This window comes from Falco rusticolus, chromosome 4, assembly GCF_015220075.1.
Source record: "Falco rusticolus isolate bFalRus1 chromosome 4, bFalRus1.pri, whole genome shotgun sequence".
Lineage (NCBI taxonomy): Eukaryota > Metazoa > Chordata > Aves > Falconiformes > Falconidae > Falco > Falco rusticolus.
The window spans coordinates 33,197,970-33,221,671 of NC_051190.1; the positions used below are offsets into that span (position 1 = coordinate 33,197,970).

Here is a 23,702-nt window from a genome sequence, read left to right on the forward strand (position 1 = left end):
GTACAAATGTATCCTTAACGCAATTAATGCCCTACAGAGGAAGGCTAGGCTAGAACAGGCAGGGTTTATTGGAACATTTTAATCTTGGACAGGTTAAGTTGAATAAACATCTTTTGGCTTTTCATCCGGCAGCAAGTGCCTTTGCTAGAACAAAAGCCGTGGGTTTGGGTTAGGTACTGCTGTTCTCATGTATACTCTAATAAACACGGGGGGTTTGTGGTAATAGCATAGAAAGTGAGGAATACTGGGTACCACTGGAACTGAAAGAAAATCTAGACAAAGCCGATCTCATTAATCAAATTCCAGCAGAGTATGGCATCAGTGTTATCATCTCTAATCTCAGGAAAATGTTTCTTAACAACCACAAGCAATCCATATCCTTCCTTTAGATCAGATTTGAAAGGCTGGAATCTCATCTCTTACTTTCCTGGTAAGGATGACACTGGAAGTCAGGCCACCGTGGGATCATGGCTTCTACTTGGAAGATCCTTTGAACAAGCACTGATCACATCCAACCTTGCTTATTCTGGGAAATCAGCAAAACCAGGGCAACAACAAAATATTGCCAGAGGATTTTTCTGTTCAGTTCATTTTCACTGATGTTTAATATCCTTGAGGAAAGTTTTTGACATGAGAGCTTTAGACAGTTTTCCACACAAAGATTTTTTTTTCCTCCAATAGCTAGATGGGCTAAGATGCCTTTTTGGTCTATTTCTTTTTATTTGGCTTTGGATTAGGACTCTCCTTTCTATGTATGTTCTTGTTTGTAAAGACAGATTAGCTTATTTTTTCCCTCCAGGAATAAAACAACTTTATAATCAAAATCCAAAATGACAAAAGCTAAATTTGCTGCTTTTTAAACAGACATCTGCTCACGATGTGTAAACCAATAAATAAAATTGCTTCAGGTTAGTTACATGTTGTTCACAGGAAAACATATCTAAATTTCATCATGTGTAAAATACAGATAAAGAATTGCATACCAAATAAATTAAGAAATACACTAGTTTTTGTCTTTGTATTGTTAGTATACAACCTGAGTATGTTTTAATAATTTTTTTCAAAATTCCTACCCAGTGTTATATTTGTCATTAATATTTTGCTGCAGTAGTTGTATACTAAGCATATTTTTCTTGACAGGCTATAAAGAACGCACTATCCATGCATATTTGGGTAATAATTTTGATGTATTGTCATTTGCATATAGGTTGGTGGAATTGTAACCAATTGCTGGACAACCTCAGAAAACTATATTTTTTGTAAGTGTATGTATACATCACTCAAAGCAATTAGTGTGCTGGGAGAGGATTTCCAGAAAAAAAGGAATCACTCTTTTTCTACTTTCTCCTCAACAATTTATATAGTGTTTCTTCTTTCTCTTGATGGAAAATTTCTATAATCGATTGGCTACCTAGAGTCCAAAAGGTCCAAAACATGCCCAAAGGTTTTAACACAGCCTGCCTTTGCTTTGTGAGGATCACATGGAGCCTGGTCTTCTGGAGCAGAACTTGCAGTGACAGGGCTGGCTGCACAGCCTCATGTATTCTAAGATGTAAATCTGCAATATTCCCAATCAAGTACAGCGATAAAACAACTTTCCCTTCTAGTAAGAAAGTGATTACTAGAAAGAGGTCTTCAAGCTAAACAAATCTAGATAGATAGGTAAGGGAGGAACCATCCCACACACCAGCCAGCGCAGGCTGGGGCTGAGCTGCTGGGGGCAGCTCTGCGGAGAAGGGCCTGGCAGTGCTGGTGGGCAGCACGTTGCCCATGGGCCAGCAGCGTGCCCGTGTGGCCCAGAAGGCCAGTGGTGTCCCAGGGTGCACGAGGAGGAGCGTGGCCAGCAGGACGGGGGAGGGGATCCCCCCCCTCTGCTCTGCCCTGGTGAGGCCGCGTCTGGAGTGCGGTGTCCGGTGCTGGGCTCCCCAGGTCAGGAGAGACAGGGAGCCGCTGGAGAGGGGCCAGCGGGGGCTGCGGAGGTGATGGGGTCCCGGAGCATCTCCCCTGTGAGGGGAGGCTGAGAGAGCTGGGCCTGTTCAGCCCGGAGCAGGGAAGGCTGAGGGGAGCTTCTCAAGGTCTACAAACACCTTAAGGGCAGGTGCTAAGAGGACAGGGCCGGGCTCTTTTCAGTGGTGCCCAGCGGCAGGACAAGGGGCAACGGGCACAAGGTGCGGCACTGGAAGCTCCACCTGAACACGAGGCAGAACTCCTTTCCCTGGAGGGTGCCGGAGCACGGGCACAGGCTGCCCGCAGAGGCTGCGCTGTCTCCTCCTCTGGAGACGTTCAGAACCCGCCTGGATGTGGCTCTGTGTGACCTGCCCCAGGCGACCCTGCTGTGGCGGGGGCTGGGCTGGATGATCCCCAGAGGTCCCTTCCACCCCTGACCTTCTGGGAGCCTGTGATCTAAAATCCTCTCCCCCAAAGGCAACCCTGGAAGCCCAGCTTGTGGGTCTATCCAGCACTCTAAGACAACTTCCCCTCAGTTGTATGTTCTTTTACAAAACCAGCTAGAATTCTTTTGGCTGCATGTACCACTGAGCTTTTCCCTGAGCTGGCTTAATTCTACAAGAGCTCAGAAGTATTCGTGGAGATGTGGCTTATCTTAACTGTTCCTTCCCTTCCTGCTTGTCTTTCCTGACAGCACCCATTAAGTTTACAACCCTATTCAAATGTAAACATCCTACTAGCCATGTCAACATAGTATATTCATGAATTACTGAGCAGTTCCAAAATAAGCACAGCAGGAGACTGGAAAGGTCATGTTGTACAACAGAGGCAGGCCTGTAAGCTCCATAAAACATAAATTTCATTTTTTCCTACTCTAAAATTAAATATACTTTGTTGTAGTTTATTCAATGTTTTCACTCTAATGATACATTACTATTATATTAAACTAACATTCTTTAAGGTCTATTGGATTACATCCTTTTAAATCTAGTAGACACTTTTACCTATTGATTTTCAATATATAAAATTCATTCAGTGTGTTAAAATCCAAATGCTCAGAATTTATAGAGAAACTCTAAGAATGGGATTCAAGCATCAAATTTCTCATTCTGTGAAGTTATCACAGCATTTCGTATTTTATATTATACACACTTAAATCCTCTTTTTCAGTTATAAGACTGTTTTAGACATTGAAATTATCAAGATTAAATTGGGGCATTTTTCCAACAGCAGGACTTAAAGCTCAAATACTATTAGCTAATAAGGAGAGAAAGCAGACAAACCAGCTGTTGCTAGACACTGAACTTTTGCCTTTGATCATCCTTTACTTGATTCATGGCCAAAACCAATCATGTAGGTTTAGCAGAGGATAACAAAGTTTAGTAGGTGACAGAGGAATGGAGAAAAAGTGATGTCAATCATAACATACCGCCAACCTTCTATTCTTCTAATTAAGACCACCACCTGAATTTAAAGCAGTTTTCCAGTCCTCTTTTGGAATGGCTACTGGTGCAATGAAAGACACTTTTTTTCCTGCCCTGAGAGCCAAAGAAATAGGACACACAAATGAGAGAAAAATAAATAATAAATTTGCAAAATTATTAATATTTTACCTATTAAATAATTTGTATTTCTCAGATCAGTTTTCTAAACTAGCTTATTCTACACAGTTAACCTCTTGTATCTGAAGGCTGTCTTGCTTAGAAAACTTTGAAAATTTACTTTTCCTGTCTTAATTCTAAAGATGCAGCAGTTTATAGTGGCTATTCAAACTGCCTTCAGTCATATCACCCCTTACTCCTTTCTAATTTCAGCAAATAAAATGGTATCTTTACCAAACATTTTTCAGAAAAAATAATCCTGATCATTGCAAAGAATTCTTGATACAATTTGGACTCGTAAAACCACTTATTAGCTTTCCTGTTGTATAGCACAGTACTCTCCCAGTTGTACAACTTAATGTTAGAACTAAGTAACAAACAGTCATCTAAGAAACCCTATTTGTGGAACAATAACATTTTCATCTATCAAAATACATATTCTATGAGGATAGGATGAACATAGGAGATTTAGGAAATAACAGAAACAGTAAAGAAAAAGAAAATTATTTTATTTATTACCATTTTAAAGGAATTGTCAAGGAGAAGACCGTTTCATATAATGAACCAAAGATCACATTAACTTAAATTTCTTCAGATTTTTGTCCTTTGGCTTTTGCTCCTTCTGCCTTTCATACATACAATGCAGTAAGTCTTTTAAAATTCAGAATCTAAACACACAGTCCGTATCTGCTCTGGTATTTGTGTAAATATTTCTTTGGGTATGTAAATACAAGTGACACTAGTATGTGTACATAATGCTGTTAGCATGTACAGTGCAAATGAATAATGGTATCTCTGACAAGACAGAGATAAAAAACAGATAATGCAGCTTAAAACTTCATCACACTTCTGGCTTCTTACATTTTAACATAAATCTTCATATTCCTATCAAAGAGCTCATTTGGATTTCTAAATATTTAACAATACTATCCTACTTTTTCACTCATCACTTTGAAAGCACTTTGCCCTTCAAAAAAGCAAGGAAACAATGTTTCTGCTCTGCAAATGTAAAAACTGAGGCACAAAAAACCTATGTTTTTCAACACTGGTATTTCAAATCTCAAACCTCTTCATTAAATGCAAAATGCAAGGCAACTTCTTACACTCCTTTCTTTTCCAAGTTACCTCTCACAGTACATGTAAAGCCTTAGTATCAGGATACCTACAATGCATCTTCTTGTACTTCCAAGTGACTGGCACCCTGTAAGAGAGGTGCTTCTAAAATTATGTTTGTCCAGGCAAAACAAAGAATAAAAATGAAGTGATTATATTATACTTAAGCAATTACACAATTACACACTGGATATACTGGAGGAAAAAGACTATTAAACAGGAGTACTACAAACATGCTAATATTATCATACAACATATGTGAAATGAAGAGAGGATTCGAGGTTTCTGAAATTTTGTCAAAAACCCTTTAATTTATAAAAATCACAGGATTCATTTAAAAGCTTAACTGAAAAGATTTTGATAAGAATTAATCAGAATTTAACTAATTTCATCTTGATTAATCAGAAATTAACTTCAACTGGCAGCACATCAAATGAGTTTGCCAACATAACACTACCAAGTGGGTAGATTCAATATGTGTGCTTAGATCTGTCCAACTAACTGAACACTACTACATCCATATGCTAATATTTTTCTTACCACAATGACATTCGGTACGAAGTACTAACAATATGATACCTTCAGAATAATTTTCCCATTTAAAGCCAGAAAACTGATCTACCTACCACCAACCACAGATATTCAGGAAGCCAGTGAGGACATACGGGGCTTTTCCATATCCAGCAACATTTCATTGAACAGCATTTTAATCTTTTTCTTCTTTAGCTTTATGCAGACTTTTACAGCGTAGTTAATTACTCTTGGCTCTTCCTGTGGTAGCTGTCAGATTTGTCTTGATATCGGTCAGCTAGATACTGTTTATGTTTTTCTCTTCATCTCCCTGCTATCCATGAGGGATATCCACCAGGCTCTTCCAGATTAACTTCAGAGATCTGCCATTTTAGCAGTATGGCAAAATTAATCCACCATCTTTCAGTAAGCTTAAGAGAATACAGTTCCCTTGAATTCCAGGTGCTGGGTTGGGACTCCTTTCTGCCATATCCATTCTTAAAATGAGTTAACAGTGACCAGTATATACCAGAAAAGACTTTATTTAGTAATTAAGGATAAAGCCATTACAGGTAAATGACACTAGAAAAAAACTGTGCAGGCTCAGCAATAAGGCTGAATGTGATCTTCATTATAGTCTATATAGACTGAAGGATGAAACTTTATCAAAATGGCTCAGACTGTGTTTGGCCTAATAGTCCATTTAATGTGATCTTGCTTTTTCACATTTAAAACATACAAACTCTTTTGTGGTACAGTTCAGCAGAAAATTGACTGACCAACAGTTACATATTTAGTGCGCAGCTGTCATATGACTATTCTGGATTGAAAAGGGAGTCCACGTCAGGATTTGTATGACTGCAATGCAAAGTGGAACCAGACAGATCAAATAGAACATGGCATCATGAAGACCTAAAAACAAACTGGGGAAGAAGAGGGAAAAACAGCTTTCAAGAAGAGGAAAATTAACTTTCACGGTCAATTCACAACAAATTATTTTTAAAGCATTCACATTGTATACATATATACAGCATATACATGTTACTGTGTCCAATCAATTATAATTAAAAGAAATATAAATATCTCAGATATCAGATGTACTTCAATCGTATTTTCTAATTCTACATACAAATATGTATTTTGTTGTTTGCTCCTTTCGTAATAGCTGAGAGGAAATTAGAAAATTAGCACTCGAGTTAATTTTAATACACTGTAAGCAACCTAAGAAATCCTGTTCACTGCTTTAGTACCCATCTGTATTACATAATATAGAAATCAATTTAAGTAATATAATCCAATTTTAGAACAGAGCTTTAGTAAGATTGAAAAATTAGGAAGTGAAAGAAAAGCAGAAAATGGAAGCAAACATTTTAATTAAAAAATATTTTATGAAGTTATAATCTGTGCTATTAGCAATCACCATAGTCTGTTGTTATTGCTGCTAGATGGAAGTCGTGATTAATGCATAAATTCAGGTATGGTGTAAAGGGCTGTTTAAAAGTAGCATTTGGTTTAAAATGAATTATTACAAGATAATATAAACTATAAAAAGAATACACGTGAAATTAACAGTCATTCTCATTTATTCTCATGGATGCATGGTATTTCCTCATCTAAATCTTCTCTATGGAATAAGAGGTAAAAACATCAACAAATATGAACCAAAAAAGAAAATATAAAATAAGGAGTTGAATGAGTTCCCTTTTACAAACAGTATGTTTTCTGACAACTCAAAGCATACATTTAGGCATTCATCTAGTAGCTAGAATCATTATCTACTGGCATTCTGTTAATTCTTGCATTCTAATTACTTAAATATTAGGAAAGTCAACTCAAGCTGAGAAACAGACCCCAAATGAACTTTCTCTCCATGGGGCAGTTTATGTTATTTTCTACTTTTTTCCCTTAGCATTCAGGGACAAGACAGGAGACTCACGAAAAAGCTACAGACATGATCCAAAAAACCTGAAACCTGTGAAGAAAACTTGAGCAGGCTTTCGAACAAAACCTAAGAGTTTCTCTGAATCATAAAAGAATCAATTCCTATCTCCCTGCATTAAACAGAAACAGTGCTTGCAACCTCCAAAGCAGCCTAGATTTATTCCTTAGCAGACACACTCACACAACGATCACAATTTATCTGGAGTCATGCTAATGCTACTAAAGGAAACAAAAAAACAGAGGGTTACAAGTGAATTACTTAACCACTTGGGCGATGGCATTTAAGACTGGAGGTATTCACTAGCAGGTCACTGGTCCATAGCCAATGTTTATTGGCAGTGACAATAATTTACTATTTGGATGTTGTTTACTGGCCTGCATTCAATTGCATTTTCAGTCCACCTACAAGTAAACAAAGGCTCCCATCATGTACACCAACATCACAACTGCCAACAGTTAACTGTACTCAGCAGAGAGGCCACAGACAAATTACCTATCTGAAGATGAAAACAGGACTAAGACACAGTTAACAGGATGCTGGGGCTGTGCTTGGCTTGTTCTGCACACTAAAGAGGACTGCAGTTTTCAGTACTAAAATTATTCTGTCTTTATACATGGACCTCAGGAAGGACAAAAAAAAAAGAAAGAACATTACCAAATCACTCATACCTGTGCAATCCTGATTTGGTCTCACTGGAACAGTATTGGTTTAAGAAAATAGTATTACTTATTGTACTGTAAGACCTTAAGTTACTCCAGGAATTATGAAAAATATCTATAGTACACAGAACAAGGAATAGGAAAATATTTCATTAAGGGACTAGGACAAATGAAGAGCAGAGCTCAGATTTTATCCTAGTAACAGCTGGACCAGTAACTTCAGAAATTTCCATGTCTACATTTTTTGCATATGCAGGAATAAAACATAGAATCTTTCACTAAACAGCCCTAATATCACTCTGAATAGAATGTGATGTAGTCCAGTAATTCAGTACGAAAGCATTAACAGTTTGAGGTGCCTCCAATAAGTAAAGTTACTGTAAAAAAGCTTCATTCTGAAGAACTAATTCGGAGCACACCTTCAAGGGAAGTTAGCTGTAGTTGCAGTGGCTCTCCAGAAGAGGGAGATTTTAAACTAGGTATCTTTTCTACAGGAAAAAAAAAAAAAAAAGAAATTCAAACCCCAAACTAAAATACCCCAAACCAAAGAGCAAAAAAAAAAAAAAAAAAAGCAAAGCAAAGCAAAGCAAGCAAGCAACCAAAACAAACAAAAAAACCCCACCACCACCACCCCAAAAAAAAAAAAATCCCACCAAAAAACCACCAAAAAACCCAAGCCATATGAGGCAGGTAATGCTTTGCTGTGATGACAGACCAAAAGGAAAAAAACCAAACCAGGTCCATCCATTCTGCAAGCTATTGCTCAAATTTTAAGGATATTCAAAAATACTTAAGCTAGTATTAACTGCAAAATGCTTAACTGATGTGTAGTGACCACATTCCCTAAGAATGTGGTATAATGTGTATATTAATGCATACAGAATCCTGTGTGACACATACAGAATTGTGTACAATATACAGTCCAACATCACGTGTGAAAAAGGTTACACCAAAAAGCAAAAACAACTTCTGGAAAAGAGATACACTATTCACAGCAAATGTCACACTTCAGAGTTAGGATACCAGAGGCAAAACCAGGAGAACCCAGATTGCTCCTAAGAAAGAAGGCATCACTGTGACTAAGAAGTCACGTTGAGGCAGAAGTAAATACTGGTACTGGTAAGTAAACAGCTGATGATGTTAACGGTCAGTTCAAGGGCTTCAATACAGAGGAAAAGACAGACAGGCTAGGTCTTTGGAATGCCTGGTCTAATACAGTACTGGGATCACCATTCATAAGCATTTTCTCATTTCTGATGAATCTTAAGCATCCACCTGGAGGTGCTATGATACCTCACAGATGAAAGAAAGAGGGGACTAAATTTTCCTTTCTTCTAGAATTTTACCCTCTGTATAAAACCTCACCAGCATCTTACCAGCTTGAGCGTCTGCAGAATACAAGTGTAACAGAAGCCACCAAGACAAAGATGCATTATTGTCTCAAAAGGTCTTCTGGGAAAGAATTTCACTCGTAACATGCCAGTTGCCCTAATAAGCTGCTCGGAAATGTAGGCTTTACTGAGGCAGGGAATATATGTGTGAATTACTCAACCGCATGATGGCAAGAAAGACAGGCAAAGCTTAAAATCTGGCAACTTATAGTTGGTTGGTACTCTTAACGGAGTTTTGGTACTCTAATGAAATATCCTGATCACGGAGGATGTCAAGGAGTCATAATATCACATAGCTGAAGAACCAAAATGTAATCACTGGAACAATGAGGAGGTACAGGTGAAGTGTCATCTTACAGAATTTTGCTGGAGGCATAAGAATCAGAAGATATATGATTTGTCACAGCAGATAGCTTTTGATAGATCATTTTTTTTGATACAATGTAAAATGAGCACCAAAGACAGAATATCTGTGAAGCCCATTCTGAAGGCAATATGCTATTAATAAAATGCCATTGAATGTATAACATAAATGAAGAAGGGGAAAAAAAGACATACCCTTCCCCTGTGGGCTGGACCAGCGCTGAGCAGAGGGGAAGGCTCACCTCCTTTGATCTGCTGGCAATACTTTGTCTAATGCAGCTCAAGATACCTTTTGCCTTCTTTGCCACAAGAGCATATTGCTGGCTCACGTTCAGTGTGGTGCTTACCAGGACCCCCAGGTCCTTTTCTGTCAAGCTGTTTTTCAGCTGGGTGCCCCCCCGTATATACTGGTGCACGGAGCTGTTCCTCCCCAGCTGCAGGACTTTGTACTTCTCCTTGTTGAACCATGAGGCTCCTGTCAGCCCATTTCTCCAGCCTGTCAAGATTCCTCGGGCTGGCAGCATGACCCTCTGACATTATCAGCAGCCACACCTCCCAGCTCTGTGTCACCACCAAACATCCTGCCCTGTCATCCACATCATTAATGAAGATGTTAAACAGGACTGGAGCCAGCACAGACCCCTAGGGTACACTACTAGTCACGGGCCTCAACTAGACTTACCACTGGTCACCACTCTCTGGGCCCAGCCATTCAGCCAGCTTTCAACCCATCTCACTGTACACTCATCCAGCCCCTGTACCAAAGGTTTCCTATGAAGATCTTATGGGAAGCAGTGTCAACAGCTGTACTGAAGTCCAGGTAGACAATATCCACAGCCCTTCCTTTATCTACCAGGTTAGACATTTCATTGTAGAAGTTTATCAAGTTGGTCAAGCGTGACTTCCCCTTGAAGTTATGCTGACTACTACTGATTATTTTATTGTCCTTAATGTGCCTGGAAATGGTTTCCAGGATTAGCTGCTCCATCATTATTGCTATGGCTTAGTTTTCAATTTAAGAAAAAATAAGTTATTTAGAATTCAGCAAATAGTTTATGGGCTTTGACTGCATCTTCTCCCAGTAAACAACATTGCTGGAAACGCTTCAGACACGTTTATTCAGGGTCCAAACATTTTGTTAATGCAAAATAAAGGTCCTCTGTGCTATCTTCATAATTCACTACCACTACACCTAATAAAGTAAACACTTTCCAGAACACGTGATATTGCCAGCTTTGGAGAAAAAGGAAGGACACAGCTGAGATTGTATTGACATGGGTCATAACACTTCATTACATATAATTCACATATGTGAAATTCTTTTTTTTTTTTCCCAAACAGTTTGAACATATTTTAAGCAATCTCCTATATTCAGTTTCTGTTTGTCCTCCAACAACTTTGTCCTGAGACAAGTATATTTTAGCTGTCTGCCTATGGCTGAAATCTGAGATCAGCTGATAAGGTTTTAATATGTATAAGTAATTTTAGCTCAGTCAATGGTCTGAGTACATTGCCATGGGCAAACTGATTCCCTAGAAACAATCTTGAGTAGTCTGGTCTTGTGGACTGTATGTCCATGCTGCAGTCCATTTGCAAGTGAAGGACATGCACATTCACACATACATATACAAAAACCACATGCAGACTGCTTTATATTAAGAAATTATTTTGAAGAGATGGGCAAGAGAAATATGTAGTATATTTCAGGTGCTCTTTGATTAACTGATCTCAGCTTTGTACTTTATGTTGTTCCCTGTCCTAGTGAAGTAGATCAAATCGCAGTGTGACTCAAGTGGAAATATAGGTTTTAGAGATTAAGCATTCAAAGTATTACAACTCTATATTCAGAAATTTATTGTTGCTATAGTCCAGAGGCTACTTACTGGGGGTGTGGGTGGGGGGGTGTGTGGGGAAGAGATTTATAACTACTGTGATTTAAAATCCATCCAGAAAAGGATCATTTCTTTGATCAAAAGGGATCAGAATTCAAATCTTAATTTCTCTGAATCATCAAGATGAATATATTCAGCCCTCTCATATCCACATCCAGTTCAACCTACTACTCCTCTGCAAAAATCACTCATCTTATCTGACATTATAATGAGGTTCACGTCCTCTTCACATCATCTCATTGGCTGGCTATCTACAGAATGTATTAAAATAGAATTAACTGTTCTCACACACATCCTCAAAGTTAAGCCTTCTTTGCTTGTGTCAGGATGCTTTTCTGAAGACCACCTGTTGTCCTTTTATGTCACGCTTTTCCTCGTACATTTTTTTTAGAAAATTCCTCAAATATGCAACATTCCTCTAGCATTAGGTGACATATACCAGTCCTTTCCTGTCTCCACAAAAGTTCATATACAATTGTATTCTATGTACTTTTTAAGGTTTCCACTCAAAATTTAGGAGAGCTATATAGTTCTCAGAATATTCATGTTGTTCTCTCAAGCAAATCGTGATCAGGACTAATTTTTACCTTTTAGTCCTGACTTCAGTTATTCCTCATGTTGCCACTTCCTCTTGTTGGTCATAAATAAACAGCCTATGACCCTTTCAGTGTACTGAGTCCCTGTTAATTTGTTTTTATAAAAGCCCATGCATTTCCAATGTGCTAACTAGCAACCACAGCTTTATGCTGTGTATTAAGGTCTCCAGGGACTGCAGTGAAATCATTACCATTAGAATGGTAAGTAGCATTGAAGCCAAAATTATACTCCTACTTGAGGCAAATTCCCTCCCTCAGTGATTATACTGCTGTCTCTCAAACAAAAATGTATCTTAAACGCAAGCCTATTAGGATTATACATTTTAAGGAAGCAGGTTTACAAATCAAAACACAGGAGTCAGGACAACATGTATTGTAGTAAGAGGAATTAGGTGTTCTCAAACTTTTTTTTCTTTTTTGCAATAGAACAGGAGATGGTTAACTAGTGAAATAAATCCCTTGTTTTTCAAAATTAGGTAGAAATCCTTGCGAATTGTTCAATAAATGATTTATTCTTTAAAAACCATTTCTATTTCCAGACATAAACCAACTGGAAAATATTTTTAAAGCACTCATATTTTGAAGGGCCGTGATGCAAACTATTGCAGATTAATTTGCTTTTTAGATGACACGATTATTTCATGTTAATTTATATGATTTAAAGTACTCCCTTTTGAACTCACCTCAGATCAGGTCGAGCACTTCATTATTCAGGTTCTCATATCCAAATTGATTTAGTATTGTAACCACAAGCATTGGAGCCAAAGATTGGGCAGGCTTGGTAATAAAGCATTGGTTACCAAAAACCATAGAGGACAGTGGTGATCTAATATATTTAGGGAAAAAACCAATGAATGCAAACACAAACTTATTAGTGTATTAATTAGTGATCATAAAAATCTTGTTACTATGCAAATGCTAACATCATGATCCTTAGCTTTATAAAGTTCATACATTATAGCAAACAGATCAGCTATCACAAAGAAATTTAAATTTCTTTGGAAATGAAAGGTAATAAACCTCTGGGGTATATCTATCGGTTGGCCCCAATTCTGAACTTACTTGGATTCAAGTTTGACTTTGTGCACACTGAGTAATTACTGAAGTTAAGACTGAACGTACATGAAGAATTAATTACAACTTAAGACTTTACATGCATGAGACCAAAAAAGGAGGCTTTTTTTTTTTTTTCTTTCATGAAAGCAATAGCTCTCACCTTTGAGGGGCAAGTTCTTTAATACAGTGACCTGACCAGACCTGAATCTGCACTGACATAAATATTTATGGAACCAACAGAAAGTTAATCTGCACTGTGATAATCATCCAAAAGATCCATGAGTTGTAATATGCGACGTCACAGCAGGTTTATCAATTTTTATTTCAGAGAGATACCAGCACCAGTTAGACTTTGAAATCTGCACTTCACGTAGCATTGCTAAGCTTTCTAAATGCTTTTTCCATGTTAGAAAGACCTTATTCAGAAAATTCCATACATGACAGTAGATGTATATGGTTACAAATAATTCTGTTGAAGCTAACAAAAATGAAAACACAAAAACCTGAAGGACTTGGCTTATACTGTAGTATAACTAAAACTAGAAATGACCTAATAATCTGTTTAAATTACACTACTGAAGTTAACTGCAGGAAACTTTATTCAAGTTCTTATCTCTACTTATCCTAAGTTGCTTTTACCGAAAGTACTTCTGTGTCAAGGATCAAAGATCGTTACTGTCTTTACTTTGACACAATCTAACTTAGGAAACAGTAACGTGGCAAATAGATAGCATATTTAAAGAAAAACAGCTACGATTGACATACCTCCGCTTGTGCTTTATTAAATCTGCATCAACAATATCTGCCAAAGGCAAATTGAACAAACTAAATGAAGCTTGTACAATTACCCTAAAGAAAGACAAAATATTTAAGAAGTTCATAGTTCTTATATACACTTTCACAATGGACATATCTGCAAACACAGAAAGCTGAGATGTTCTTTAAAACATGGTGATTTGTCTGTTTAAACAGCAGTTCTGAAAGCATTACTAGATCTGCTCTTAATTGAGAATTAGAAATTGATATGCAAACCTAAAAGGTGGGGGAGGGGTTTGCCTTTCTTCCTGGACACTGGCGCAAAAGGTCATAAACACATGCTTGAGATTATCAGTAATTTAAAAAGACATGGAGAAAAGAAACACCTTAGAAGAAAGAGGAACTGAAAATTTTCTCTTGAAATCTGAAAAGGACATGAGCATTACTGGAGAGACTACATGGAAGACAAACTTCAAAGTGGGAGAATTAGAATAGTAAACAGATTGTATATGCATTCCTATGTATGTATTTATATATATACACATACATTTAAACACAAACAGAGAAAGCTGTTAACAAACTGCTAAGTGAAGCCATAAACTCAAATATTACGATTTCTATGTGGTATTAAATTTTGGCTGAGATTATCTTTTACTTACAAGAGGCTTTGAACAATTAGCACTTTAAACATACACTCTTTAGGTACCTTAGACATTTTTTCCTGGGGAAATCAACATGTATCTTCATCATTTGAAGTATGCAGGTAATGAAATTTAATTTATTGTTCACAGTGTTACAGTAGCCCGTGAATGAAATACTGAAAATAAGAATGGAAACGGGGGAAAAAAAAAAGATGAAGAAAAGGAGGGTAGGAAGGAACATGTAGAAAGCAAGCAAGCAATGAAATAGAAAATAAAGAAATAAAAATGAACTGCTATAACAATATTCAGATAAAAACAGGTCTTTATTTTTACATAAGGTTCTCCATGTACCACAATATACTTCTTCCATGAAAATACTACTTCTTGGCATCATACTTACCTGGCACCACTGAGTATTGCTTACCTAACTGATACCTGACTTACCGATATTTGTTTTGCAGTGCAACACACAAGTATTCATGCAATACAAAATGACGTCTGGGCTTTCCTACCAAATAGTCTCCGAAGAGTTCCTCTACCAAAATCTTCTGGGTCTATGTGGATGAGAAGAGCTTCTGCTTCCCTTGAATCTCATGTTAAAGCAATAAGCAGCTGGAGGCATGTGGCTGCAAACCTTAATTACTGTTCATATTTAAGCCTTTTTTTCTTTTTAAGCAGAAATAAAAAGCTGAAGCAGAATAAAATGAAAGCTGAAAAAGAAGTTGTAACTGGAGTCTCAACTTTTCTGACAAGTAGAACAGAAAGAAAACCATAAAAGCAGTAGCAAAATCTTCACACTATGAAAAGTAAGTGTCCATTCTATTAGAATTATTTAAGCTGTATCTATGAATAGGGAAGTGTATTTACTTACATGTTTGTCGTGAGATAAAATGCCAACAGATAATAGTGTTCTGGCCCTAGAACAAACATGACAGCAGCAGCTACTCCTTCCAAGTAAAAGGAAAACAAGATGATTCTGTAATAACCAAACTTCTTCAATGAAGCGTGACTGAGAAGAACAAGGCACTGAAAAGATAATACATACACATATATGATGAAAAGATACAGTACACTATCTCAGCATTAAAGTTATAAAGCACAGACCAGACATAAATTTTACTACCCACTAAAGGAAAAAAAAAAAAAAGCACAACAAAACCCAACCCTTTCTAAAAAGTTCAATCCAAAGGAAAAATAGGAAAAATAAAAAAAATAGGAATTGAACAAAGAGAACTGTTTACTGGCCCACTCTATGCTACCTCTACCAGGTAATAATGGTCCTCCTTTCACTCAAACTGCCAGCTGAGAACTACTATATCCTGAGAAAAATACTGTTTCCCACATTGCCCATCTATTATTTAATGCTCATGATTTTTATGTTTGATAGCCCTTAAATATCAATTTTGTTGACAGTATGTTAACTGTAAACCAAGCACCTTGCCATTTGAATTTTAACTGCTGATCAAAAATATTTTCAGTAATTGTTTTTTCATTAATATTACTGTTTTAACTGACATTTATAGAAATAAAGCATGACTTCTAAGTGGATAAAGCAAGTTCACCAAGACAGCTGATCGAAGCAAGTTAGAGACTTTAATAGCAAGTAGAGGAAGGCAGATGCCAGTGGACAATGTGTATTTCAGTTCCACCAATCTTAACCAGCAGTAATCCACACAAGAAGCTAGTGACAAGTAAACTCATAAAAGTGGTATTAAGGGCTGATTATAGTATGAACAAAGTGTAAGCTCTTCTCTATTGCTCCTTGCTTTCCACTTTAAAGAGGACATTTTGTAATGCATTATGTTCTTTTTATACGAGCCTATGTCACCACCTACATGTATGTGGTCCTCAACACTGTCACAAAAAATACTCACAATAGCAATACACATTTTCTCTTTCTGTGTTACAGAAATAAACAGAACAGGAGAGAATTCTCATTGTACATTTGTTCCCACATTTAAATGCCTTAACATAAAGAACAAAACCAGAGAAAGATTACTGCAGCAAATGCTATTTTAAAGAAGCTCAAGTTTTCTACTTAAACCAATGATCAAGAAGGTAAAACAAATCTGGAAAGTTGATGTAAGAAAAAAATCTGGTTGTAAGAAACTTAAAACATACTCCTCCCCCTGCTTGTTCTCAGGCATTTTGCAGAAAAGTGTTTGCACTAGAAACGATAAGAGATTATGTAATGTCTGTTATTGTAAAAACCATGACCATGTCTCCCTATAATTGAGAAATAACCCTGTCTCAGGAAGTACTTGTATTTAGAAAATTCCTTGTTACGTGCATGTTTCTAAGACTGCATATTTCTAAGAAAAATACTACCTTAATGACACAAATTTAAATTTGTTTGTTTCAGCAACAAGGTTTCCCTTGCAGGCAGGTTTTACTCTTCACACCCACTACTAAACGGAACATAAGACAGAAGCTGAAATCTAGTTTAGTACAGGCCACTGAAGCACAGTTCGTAAGAAGGGGCTTTATTTTACATGGGTTGGGTATTTTTCCAGTAAGTGAAGTTCAGGACATTGCCACCAGAGAATTCTTATTCTATCTTGAGCTCAAAGGGACAAAACCTGAGAAAAATAAGGTCACAGCAAACTCTCTATGGTTCAGTGACCTTCAAGACAAAGAGTCTCTGGGGAGCAGAGACAGATGCATTTTCTGAAAGATTGTTCGTTTCACACTGTCACACTGATTTTATCAACAAAAGTGACTGCTGTATATTAAGTGTAAAATTATTTAAGCTTTCCTGATTTCTGTTGTTTCTAAGTTATTTCCAAAGTTCATCAGCTGTTTGAGTTACAGGAAAAAAAAAAGTTAAACCTGTGGGAATGATAAAAATTGAAATGATAGATACTTAGGAGTTAGGGGAACGAGAAGGTACGTTTAGGATTTGTATGTTATATATGCAAAAGCTAAAGGAGTAACTGAAATTGAGCTGTGAATTCCAGTTGCACTTTCACATATCTTCTTTTACATATTACCTACTGAAAAACATTGCAATTTAATGAATTTAACAGCCTGATTTTCAGAAATTCTGAACATCATCAGCACCTATGATGAAAGTCAGGATACATAGATTTTGAGTATCCTGAATTTCATCATCCAATAAGTAAACAACGTGAAAGTTTTAAAAGATCCAGTGAAAGAAGTTAGAAGGGAATGAACAAGAAAACTTTTTTATTCACTACAGACAAGTATGTTTACATTCTGTGGGACATTTTTGCTGCTTTTCTTGTTCTTACACATTACTTGTTTAGGTTCTCTTTTTTTTTCCAGTTCATTACTCCTCCCCCAACCCTGACTGGGGTCTTGAAAGTATGTCTCTCTCTACCCAGTAAATGTAGCTGCCCAAAACCAGCAAACAAAATAAATGAGAACATATTATTCCCCAAAAGCAGTTATTTAGACTTTTGCTTGGTTCCCATGACTGAGATACCACATATTTCAATAATGTTTTTAATACCTAATGATTTTTCTCTTGTTGTGTGCAGTTTATCTCAGAAACTTCCTGAATAAGAGATTATTCTTTCATCACCTATTACAAATCAAAACCAAAGAGGAGAGAAATCCTAATTCTATAGGTTTTGCTTTAGAAACTTTTTATCTTGATCATGTTTTTCATTCCTTTACACTTTGGTATTATAAACCCTGTAGGATACAAAACATTCACTCTTTGCATATTCACATCTCATATTCTTGTAAACAGATACTCTGCAAGCCTGCCTGCTTGTGCATTCTTGCTACCCTACCCTTATGCTTGGTTAGCCGGTGCACAGAGGCACTTTCTCCTTGTAGGGCACAGGTGAGCTGGATTTGTTTTTTGGTACAGCCAATGGCTTATGCCAGATACAGCGTTTTTTCAAGAAAGAGTGTAAATGGATACCTTAAACTAATGAAAACTAGTAAACCACCATGTTTTCATATTTTGAAATAAAGAACCGTAACGGCCTACCTGAGGACAAATAAAGCCTGCTCCGTACATGATACTTCTTATTAAGGAAGAAAGAACATCCTTGGGAATAAGATTATCCGCAAAGATCATCATAAAATTGTTGCAGAAGGCTAGGTGGAAGACTTGAAAGAAATTCATTGTTACAAAAAATAAAAAGTTTTTCTCTGTCATAATCTGTTTGGTCAATGAAATTACCAAGGACAAGGACAGAGCTCCATCACTGTTTTCCTGATCAGCATTCTCTGTGCAAATTTCCCTCTGCTCATATTGACTAGTACTGTATTTGCCTGTGTAACACATACAAGCTGTTGCTAATGCTGCGACCAAAACAGTGAAAGCCTGAAAACAGGCAAAATTTTCCATATTATCTGATATGAGACCACAAAAGAGAATGCTTGTTGATCCAATTAGTGTTGCTACTTGGTTATATTTAATAAGCTGAAGCCTACTTTCATGTCTTGTTGAAATTTCTGCAAAGAGCGCGCACTGTGCTAGAAGCACAAATGTAAGCAAACCATCAAAAGCACATAATGCAACAATGAGGTGAAGACCACTTAGCCAGTCACCTTCTTCATAATGTTTCCAAGGAAACCAAGGAAGCAAAAAGGCTAACGCATATAAAGGAGCTCCATATAAAATTGAAAACTGGCGTCTTGAGCAGCATGCAAATTTGGAGTTATCTTGAATATACCCAAAAAGAGGATCATTAACGGCATTCCATATCATAAATACAACCTGCAACAAACAATTAAGAAACACAACAGAATTTATCATTAGTGTGATTTTTCTGCAGAGTTTATACAACCACAGAAGTAATATACACCATATTTATTTAAAAGAAATCTCTATTCAAAGAACAAAAAAAAAGATGAAAGCTTCTCAGGTCAAAACAGACTCCAGACCAAATTCTTAAAGGTATTTAGAGGTTTATAGTAATTTTGAAAAGCAAGATGAGTAAGTAGGCAGGTGCACAGCTACACATGAAATAAACCTCTGTCTCCAAGACTTCACTCTCTCAGAAGCTTACAAGATGAAAGCCCAGATGTGTAAAGTCCTGATATTACTCTCACAGCAAATAATTCAAAACATGACCTGGCCCATTACTTTCAGGAGACCATTTACGACAAGAGTTGCTCGCATGGATAATGACTTGCAAAATAAAGGCAGTATTTAGGTACTTAAACAGTCCATAGGAAAACACCAATGTTAAATGTATCTATGGAGCTGAGGTGCAAGATTAGTTTAGAAAATTACTTCAAGCTATCAATGGTTAAAATCTTTTCAGCCATTAAAGTCTGGACATTTTTAATCTAAAGACTGTAAACAATGTGCTTTATGTGTACCTTCAGTTGCTTACGGATTAACTACATTTAAAATGAATTTACTGTACAACTATTTGCAGTGCGTCTGAAAGTAATCAGTAAGTAAAAACAATTACTTTGTTGTGGTTACACAGAGACATAGCACAATATGGTAATCAATAATCCATTGTACAATACCTGTGCTTGATGAAATGCTACTTCTGAAATTTTGTATCGGTTTAGGAAAAGCTTAACGTAGTAGAAATTAAAGATACTGTTCATCATTCCAGCACCTAACGTAGTCATGGAATATGCCAGTGCATTAGGATGAATTCCCAAAATGAACTTCATCTTCCACAGGTACAACTCTCTTCTTCCTCAAGCTACAAAAATAATTACAACACTTAGTAGAATAATTTTCTGAATTAAAATGACATGGGACATTTGCTTGTTTCAGAGGTGTAGAAACAGATTGTTAGAGGAAAACTTCCCCATTCTTACTTCCTTTTTTTAAAATGAGAAACACATTTTACTGAGTTCTAAGACACAGAGACCAAAACTTAACAGATGCAAAATATTAAAAAGTCAGTGACATTTCTAAGTATAATCAGTACTTAAAAAACAATGGAACAAGTAGACAAAAATGTAAAAGAATACTTTCCTAACTGGTGCACAGACTCAATATAAAATATCTGCTATTGCAAACACTGATCTTGGTGTACAGTTCAAAGTAATTGCATACATTTTACATCTTTCTTGCTAGCTACGTAGTTTTAAAATTATGGACTGTGTAGGAATTAAGTGACTCAATTCATATCCTTATGTATTTCATTGCTATGAATGTCAAATGCAGCATGCACTTAGATGGATATATCTTTAAAAAAAAACCAAGTTTTATCCTTGCATTTTTAAATGTTAATTTTTAACAGGCCATGGAAGCATTACTTTCACCTAATAAACTAAGGAGATATGAACAGAAACCATAAAACAATCAAAACCCCTTTTAATAGTTTAAACATGTTCATTGTATAAGACTGCACGTAAATAAAATCTAGTAACACATGTACAGCATTTTAAATATGTCCAAATAACAGATTCAGCCCAAGAATACAGACTTCCTTAAGATATCAAGCAGATCTTCAGCCAACGATCTTTAAGATGCTGACTTTGTCCATCTATCTAGCAATTAACTTAAGCATGTTTGGTGTAAACTGTCCTATGAAACCAGCTAGCTCCAGGGAACCTGTACTTTTAAAAGCAGAGTAATGACTACCTAAAGTTACTCCTTGACCACATTTGATTTAATAAGCCTAATACAAAAATACTTCTCCCACGTATCTGTTTTTAACTGAGACTTCATTCACCTTTATATCTGTTTGAAGGTTCTAATCCAGCCTTACTAAACACACTTAATTCCAGAGCTTTCCAACCTGCTTTTTGTCAATAGTCCACACTTTGCTCCTCTGCATATTAACAATTTTATCCTAAATGCAGTTTTCCAATAGCCATCAAAGTACTTAGTTTAAATATCTGCTTGTTCAGCTTGATAACCAGATCTATATGCAGCTGCCTGAACTCCTCATAAAAAGGACCATGAAGACACAGGAAACGAAAACCAAGGCTGTTTCCAATCTTCCTGTGATTTACAAAGTGGATGAAGATCGGCTGCTGCGAGGGAAGAAGGCAACTTCCCCATCACCAGGCGAGGGCCAGGCAAAAGCTGCAATCAGGTAGGGACCGGAGAAGTGTCTATTCTGGCTGAGGCAGGTGATGGAATGGCAGTTTTTCCACCCCTCAACACAAAGCATGAACTCTTGAAGAGCAAATAAAATGTGGGTGCATTTTTGCCTATATATATAAGATGGTCTAATATGAAACAAGATGCAAAGAGTAGATAACTTTATAGATATAAAAAAAAAATCAAGCTGACAACTTGAATTGTTTTCTTTTTTCTAAAGCAAATTTATTTGTAAGAATATGACTGATTTTTTAGATACTTGAGCATCATTGTGATGTATATTTTCAAGTTTAGTTTTCACAGAGCTATAGCTGTAGAGACAATTCCATTTTCAGGTGGTGAAATTTTGCATTTTTGTACCAAGTTTGGTTTCACAAGCTTTTAGTAAGAAACTTCGAGTGAAGAATAAAGTTATTGAAAAGATGCCTATTTGAAACATTTCTTTTAAAAAGTAAGTTTGGTATTACCAACTATGAAAGTTGTTACAGCAAGTATGTTACTGACAAGTGTCACTTTTTTTGAAGTAGCGCACATTCAAGCCTTCACAAATATACTTGATGAAGTGATTTATGCAGCAGATACTAGTGCTTTTGGAAAGGCAAGACTTTTCATCTCTATTTCTCCTTGGAGCCCCCTGCATGAGTCTTTGAATTAGGAGAATCTCCTCCAAATTCCACAAGTACCAAGAATAAACGTGCTTCACGCTAACATTACCAGCAAACTAACAGTCGTTTCTCAAATCATGTTTGACTCAATTCCTTCCTACATGATTTAAAAAACAAAGGTCTTGTCAGCTTTGGAAAATTTTAAAGAAAGAAGAAATTTGAGATTTCTTCAACAAAAACCTTCTAACAATGTGCAAACAGGCATCTAGTGCCATGACTAATGATAATACACAGGATCTGACACAACTCTTTACACTAATTGGTACATCTGGCCTTGTACCTTGTTTATGAAATAGGTTCAATTAGAAGTTGAGGTACCACACTTCCTTTCCCAGAAGACCCGCTCTTTAATTGTACTACAATGAAATCATGCATGAGTATTCCGTCCCTCTTCTTAATAGCCAGCTTCTATATTGAACTGGTTAAAAGCACAGGTGTTGACATTTTGTGACTCACAGAGGGCCGATCAGTTTGAGAAATTTTGAGTGGTTACAACCGTGTTAATACAGATGAGCCAAAAGAACAGACTGCTTAAGCCAGCCAGACACATGATGGTATTAATTGCATTTCTCCCAGCACTGGATGACACTCACAAAAAGAAACTAGAGCGTGAGTCCAAAGAAGAAAAGTGGATTCCTGAACAGTAACAAATTTTGACTGAAGTGCCCGAGCTGACACCACACTCTGCTGTGCCTGGTGCTGAGCTGCAGCGTAACGCACATGACCCTGGTTGGGCACAACTGGTTGGACAAACTGGTTGGGCACAACTACCTTCCTCATCCTTCCTCCATGACTTGAGCCACATTAAGACAGGGTAGAACTAAGAATAAAGGCTTTCCCAGTCCCCAGGGGTAACGCCAGGGGGGAATGCTGCTGAAGCAGAGGGGAGATGCGCACTGGAGGTACCGGCAGCAGGTATGGCTGCCCGAGCGCGGCCAGGCTGCGGCTCCTGGGAGGCAGGAGGCTGGGAACTTGCAGGACTGGAAGTTTGGAAGTGTTCGCCTGCTAAAACTGGGCAAGTCATGGTAGATTTTTCTCAGGAGGTCGCCAGACAGGGGACACGGCTCCCTCTTCCTCATGAGGGAGCGAGCGGCGGCCGCCCGAGCGCCAGCAGGCGCGGGGACGCAGGCGGCCGTTTCCAGCCGGGACAGCAGCGGCCGCACGCTCCGGCGGGTCCGCGTTCTCCGCTCCGCAGCAAGGCCCCCCCGGGGGAGCGGGAAGGCGGCCCGCACCTGGGCGTGACACCGGTACGGAGCCGCGGCTCGGGGGCCGAGCCCCTCCTCACAGGCTCTTCCCTCAGCGCTCCCCGCGGTCCCAACACAGGGTGACGAGGAGCCGCAGCCTTCCATATGCCTGGTCCGCTGCCCCACCCCGGGCTGAGCCAGCTCTGCTCTGCCGCAGCCGTACCGGAATACCCCACAGCAGCCGCTCCCCGCCATTAACCCCTGCGAGCCCCGGCAACCACCGCCCCTTCCCCGGCCACCGACCCACCTCCGCTGACTGGAGGCTGCGCAACCGCCTGCTGGGGCGGGGCGTAATTAGCCCGGGCCAACCCTCTCTTCGCTCTTAT

General features: G+C 37.8%; 1 protein-coding gene across 2 annotated transcripts; it reads right to left on the minus strand.

The window, feature by feature from the left end:
* Positions 1 to 4,570: 4,570 nt before the first annotated feature.
* On the minus strand, positions 4,571 to 23,675 carry LOC119147395 (transmembrane protein 180-like). Of its 2 annotated transcripts, XM_037386343.1 has the most exons (8): positions 23,624 to 23,675; positions 19,928 to 20,112; positions 18,429 to 19,163; positions 15,339 to 15,493; positions 14,533 to 14,643; positions 13,836 to 13,919; positions 12,698 to 12,840; positions 4,571 to 6,094 (listed from the first exon to the last, which is right to left on the minus strand). In XM_037386343.1, the coding sequence occupies exons 2-7, from the start codon at positions 20,078 to 20,080 to the stop codon at positions 12,699 to 12,701; spliced, it is 1,380 nt and encodes a 459-aa protein (XP_037242240.1). In that variant the 5' UTR covers positions 20,081 to 20,112; positions 23,624 to 23,675; the 3' UTR covers positions 4,571 to 6,094; position 12,698. The 2 variants fall into 2 exon arrangements, with proteins under 2 accessions (XP_037242240.1, XP_037242241.1); XM_037386344.1 differs by lacking the exon at positions 14,533 to 14,643 and having other exon boundaries at positions 5,978 to 6,094.
* Positions 23,676 to 23,702: the final 27 nt, after the last annotated feature.

Excerpts from the sequence above, each read along its gene's own strand:
- LOC119147395 (XM_037386343.1), bottom strand. The coding sequence starts at position 20,080 with ATGAAGTTCATTTTGGGAATTCATCCTAATGCACTGGCATATTCCATG. Across the intron at positions 13,920-14,532 it reads CCCAGGAAAAAATGTCTAAG|GGTAATTGTACAAGCTTCAT; the intron begins GTACCTAAAGAG and ends GTCTTTCTTTAG. Across the intron at positions 12,841-13,835 it reads TTAATAAAGCACAAGCGGAG|ATCACCACTGTCCTCTATGG; the intron begins GTATGTCAATCG and ends TAAATATATTAG.